This window comes from Sinocyclocheilus anshuiensis, unplaced genomic scaffold (assembly GCF_001515605.1).
Source record: "Sinocyclocheilus anshuiensis isolate Anshui unplaced genomic scaffold, SAMN03320099.WGS_v1.1 scaffold162, whole genome shotgun sequence".
NCBI lineage: Eukaryota > Metazoa > Chordata > Actinopteri > Cypriniformes > Cyprinidae > Sinocyclocheilus > Sinocyclocheilus anshuiensis.
In genome coordinates this window covers 1,614,881-1,620,038 of record NW_015542351.1, presented here as the reverse complement: position 1 = coordinate 1,620,038, position 5,158 = coordinate 1,614,881, and the positions used below count along the sequence as shown (strand labels likewise).

The following is a 5,158-nucleotide window of genomic DNA, read 5'->3' as shown; positions in this document are numbered from 1 at the left end:
TCAAGTCTCAAGCTCTTGTTCATCTGTTTCCAAACCGCACGCCGGAGTGCAGGAGCCACTGAGACTCGACACAGCGCGGCGTTCAGCAGCAGCAGCAGCAGCAGCAGCCACTCGTGTGTCCGTGCCTCCTATTACCTCTTGCAGGAAGTGGATACTGAAACAGTTTCGCCGTCGGACGTTTGGTGTTTAAATCCTCTTTAACTCACAAACTCAACATGGAGAATGATAACAAATACCTCCCGCAGCTGCTGGCGGAACGCGACAGCCTGGACGCGTCGTTCACGCACGCCGCGAAACTTATAACAGCAGGTAAAAGCCGTTGTTTTGTGAAAACGAAGGCGAAGAGGCGTGGAAATCTAACCGGGAACTTTTTGCGATGTAGAGTTGTAGTTTTATTTAAAGAACCGGTGGGAATCGACTGTAGTCGTTTGCGGGACGCGGGGAGACCGTTACGAAGTCTCGCTTCAGCGCGCGCGGGGGGTGTACTCCGCTCGAGCCAGGCACGTGCTACCGAAGCCATTTCCCATGCTTTTTCGGAGGCACAAACGCCATCCTTTTACCGGATGGTATCGTTTCTTTGCACACTTCTCCGTTATGTGCGCTCGAAACCCATAGTGCTGTAGAGTGTTACCCCCGTCATCCCCCGGGCAGCAGTCCTGTTTCCGCTCCGTGTATAAGGAAGTGGAAACTTTCGAACCAGATTACGTGTTTTATACAACTTTACGATAGCTAATTTGTATTTTACTTTTATTAAAGAGAGATACGTTTTCAGTAAGGTATATAAAATGACTGAATCGTGTTAGAATTGCGAATGAATTGTTTTTTTTGAAATGAAGATTTACCGCCCATGTTTTGTAAGGAGGGCTCTATCTCAGGGGGTCAACGTTGCGTTTCTTTGTAGCGTCGAATCCCAGCCGACATGCACTTATCGTGTTTGTCTAGACTGAAAGATCTGGAAAGCTGCAGATGAAATCGTTCAACCCTGGTCAAATGAAATTGAAGACGGGTGAATGTCTTTAAGTTTGAGATTTGTCGTAGTAATAAAGACCATCCATATGTGGCTTTAGTCTGGGAAGTGTTACATCTGGAGATTAAATAGTTTTTTTTTGGTGTAGGAAATGTCTTTTCCTGGCCTCGTTTCACCACATGTCTTATATCATCAGCCTAGTGGGATTTTAACTGTATCTTGTGGCTTGTATTAGCAGATCAGTTCCTTATGTTACCTTTGCAGAGGCATGTAAGTGTTCGTTGTTTAGCATCAGACTTGCAGTGAAAAGCCCTTTAAAAAGCCTAGTCTATTGATTGATGGCGTTTTCTGCCAGTGTCTTTGAGGCAAGCGCTTTTCTTTGCAACCTGAAGCAAACACTTAAATCTCAGATGTGCATTTGCCATTGATGTAAAACAACCTGGAGATGGCTGGAAAAATATCCCAGGCCTGTAAACATTAACTTCTAATCGGGCTTGTCATGTTAAATGAGGGAAATGTAACCATGTTAATATGTCTCCTGACTAGTGATGCCCATTTTAAAGGTTTAAACCATGTTTCTTAAAACTGATTTTAACTGCAATAAATTTCTGACCCTGTTGTCTGATGTAGAAGTCAACTTGTGTGCAAATGTTTCTGGCGATTGAGATTTGTAATGCATGTAATTAGCTAGTCAAGCAATGATATTTAATGAAATGATATATAATGAAAAGTATTTTCAAATATATTAAGTAGCTCTAGTTTTTGCATTTCAATGTTCAAACCTGATGCAAAAACTATTTCTTGTGCCTTTTAGAAATCGAGAGGGTTGAGAAAGGAGAGACTGAGAAAGATACAGAAAGCTACCTGGACCTCTTTACCCAGAAAAACATCAAACTGAAGGAAAGGGTTCTCATACCAGTCAAACAGTACCCCAAGGTGAGTGTCACTGTTGTATTCTGGAACAAGTATGCTGTGATGGTTTACTCGATTACATGTGCGCTGCTTCAGATCTGGTGTTGAATGAATTTGTAATACCTCAGTGGATGCAAAGGTCACCTGAGGGTTCTTGGGAGGTGCACATTTTTTTAAAGGAAAGTAGAACTTATTTTAGGGCAAGAATTGCATTAGTACTGGAAAGAACTATTAAAGAGCGAAATAGTAGGTCTGAACTCGCCAGGGGCATATTTTAACAATTTTGCAAACCTTTGATTGTTAAAACCTGTGAAAGGCCTGTAATCTGTCATGAAGAGGCTTAAGATGTTTTCCAAATGCATGTTTCTTTGTGCGCGTCCCGTGATAGCTTACCTGCCAGAGGCGATCAGACCATTTGATTGAGTGCTCTGCTGGTTTGTGAGCGTAGCAGTGTTTTTCTTTGACCTTGCATGTTTATTCTCTAAAGTTTGCTTGCCAGATCAGTTGAGACTAGCTGAATTTATCATTTCATTTTGCTCCACCTCTGCCCAGAATCCAATCTTGTGCTTTTTTTCTTTTTAAGTATTACTTGGATGTCAGATTGGTATGCACGTTCTGCATGACTGATTATGCTGCTCAAGTCCAGTTGAATGTGCTGTTTCTCTTTAGAACAGCTTGTTATATCAAGCTTTTGCTTGAATTTGATTGAAAATGGGTTGTCCTGAGGATGTGCATCTTCAGAGTTGTCTTTGTGTGGTCACTTTATGTCTTAGAGGCAACAAATTATGTTAGATCTTTGCTTATGACTTGATTCACACCTGTCAGCTGCACTAAAATGTATTCCACAGCAGACTCCTAGGTTCTTCCTGCCGTGGGTTACTTTGATTTTAAATGTTGGACTTTACCTCTTTGCTTTTTTTTTGTTTTTGAGTGGCACTTCTCTTTGGTTTTGTGCTAAGAAACAGTTGTTTTGTTATCTCCTGAGTCAGATTTTCCTCCAATTTTGGCCGAGTGTCCTCATCTGTGCGTTCCCAGACCGCCTAATGTTACCCTTGCTTTGGTGTTGAGCGGTGCACGACTCTGGCCTTTGATCTCGTTGCATTCCATTTAATCTCATCCTTTTCTGGAAGATCAAAACTATTGAGTTTTTAGTCCTTGAAAACAAGTTCAGTCAGGCTAAGTGAGGTGCTGTAGATTTCTTCAAACACTGTGGGTTTAATATTTAATTTTATGTTGCTTTGTGCAGTTTAACTTTGTTGGGAAGATCCTCGGACCGCAGGGGAACACAATCAAGAGACTGCAGGAGGAGACTGGCGCTAAGATCTCTGTGCTGGGGAAAGGATCCATGAGGGACAAAACCAAGGTAACGTGTTTTTTCTTTTACCAGGGGCACCTCACTTTTGTTGCTGGATTTTTAAGGTAGCTCTAAAACAAGGAATAAAAGGATGGTTCTAGGCTATTTGATGTTGATTTGATTTGTCTTGCTGTGAGAATGAAGGTTTAATGACAAACTAAGGGTAAACTATATCTCATGAGCTACTTTTTGTGTTTTTCAGGAGGAAGGCTTGAGGAAAAGTGGAGAACCAAAGTATGCACACTTGTCCATGGAGCTTCATGTGTTTATCGAGGTGTTTGCTCCTGTTCCTGAGGCATATGTGCGCATGGCTCATGCCATGGAGGAGATCAAAAAGTTCTTGTTCCCTGTAAGTACTCAGAAATCTGCTCCGGATTCAAGAAAGACAGCCCAGAGATCTTTGCAGTCAAGTGCTGATATTGTGTTTTGTCTAAGCTTTCTGTTTATAGTGCTGTGATTTATGAATTCCAAATGGGCCATTGTTTAAGTCCAAACTGCCTGCGTTGTTGGATTGTAACTCTACTTGCTTTGCCTGTGGCAACAGATTAATATTTAATCTGATAAATCGGTTGTTTTCAAGCTTACTCTTGTGTCTAAACTGAGTGACTGAAAGGTTTCACTAAACCGTGTGTTTTTTTGTAAATTACTTTGACCTTTGTGCACTGTGCAAATGGCCTCATATATGAGCTAGTTTCTCATGCTGTAGTTACGTTGTCCAACTCTTTAAGCATCTGATGTTCTTGTGGAGAGTGTCATGTTAGTGAAGAACGCATGTCACACCTCTGTTCATCAATTTGCACTGGCTACCAGTAGCTGCTCACATTAAATTCAAGGCATTAATGTTTGCCTACAAAACCACCACTGGCTCTGCACCCATTTACCTAAATTCATTACTTCAGAGTTATGTGCCCTCTAGAAGCTTGCGTTCTGCAAGTGAACGGCCCCCACCGTCCCATCTGATTATGTGGCGTTCCAGGCAAGGTTATTTTCGTAAACGAAGACTAAAACGATTGATGAAAAAACAATTTCGTAAACTGAAATAAAAAAAATTAAAAACTAATGAAAAACTAAACTAACAACAGTTATTGAAAAACTAACTGAAATAAAATATTTATCAAAAATAAATCGTTTTCGTAATCATTACGTTCTCACCCCTTGGCGGAAAAATACACAGCTGTGTGGAGGTTTAGGGAAATAGCCTACCTATAATGGCGCATCACCCACATGGAGTTATCTGACAGAGAGACGCAAAGCAGTTTAAAGCCTGGTTTTGAAAATGACCGATACCGATAATCATAAAAATGCTTCATATCGGCGCTGATAATCGGTCGACCCCTAGTTTATAGCAGAGTCCTGCATGGGCGTTCACCAGCAGTACTTAACAGAACACCCGACCCATTATCTGACAGCAGCACTAATTTAATTCTGTACCAGACCAAGAACCGTTTGACAAAGACCGCGAGTCGTGACCCGAACCGCACTCGCATTAAATCTATTACATCAGGTAAGCAAGATTATTTATTTTATCATGTAACACAAGCAATCAAACCAACATTAGGCATTCTAAGTCGGTGCTTTGAAGAAAAACAGACATGCAGCGCAACATGATAATTAACAGAAAAAAAGATGAGAACGCGCGTCCTTTCTGTAAACAACACAAAACTTTTGCCTAGCATCTTCTGATCATTCTGCCAGGCTTTTGAACAAATGTGCATTGGCTAAATCACATAATACACATGCTTATAATTCTTCATAAATGAAAAGAACGTTCAAATATAAGCCTTTACTGTTAAATGCGATTGCCTTTATTATTGAATTTCATTAGTCCCAGTTTTGATTTATGCACAGCTGTTCACGGAAAAGTGAGCAAGACACCACAGTTACAGTATCATGATTATGGTTAAATAAGAAAAGACAACCAAATC

At 40.9% G+C, this 5,158-nt stretch overlaps 1 protein-coding gene across 1 annotated transcript in view; it reads left to right on the top strand.

Annotated features, from left to right (window-relative positions):
• LOC107691518 (KH domain-containing, RNA-binding, signal transduction-associated protein 1-like) overlaps positions 1 to 5,158 on the top strand; it is an 8,571-nt gene continuing 3,413 nt past the window's right edge. Inside the window, exons 1-4 of the mRNA XM_016490135.1 lie at positions 1 to 309; positions 1,782 to 1,903; positions 3,126 to 3,242; positions 3,436 to 3,582. Coding sequence (XP_016345621.1) covers positions 216 to 309; positions 1,782 to 1,903; positions 3,126 to 3,242; positions 3,436 to 3,582 — 480 coding nt within the window. The 5' untranslated portion in view covers positions 1 to 215. The remainder of the gene's footprint in view (positions 310 to 1,781; positions 1,904 to 3,125; positions 3,243 to 3,435; positions 3,583 to 5,158) is intronic.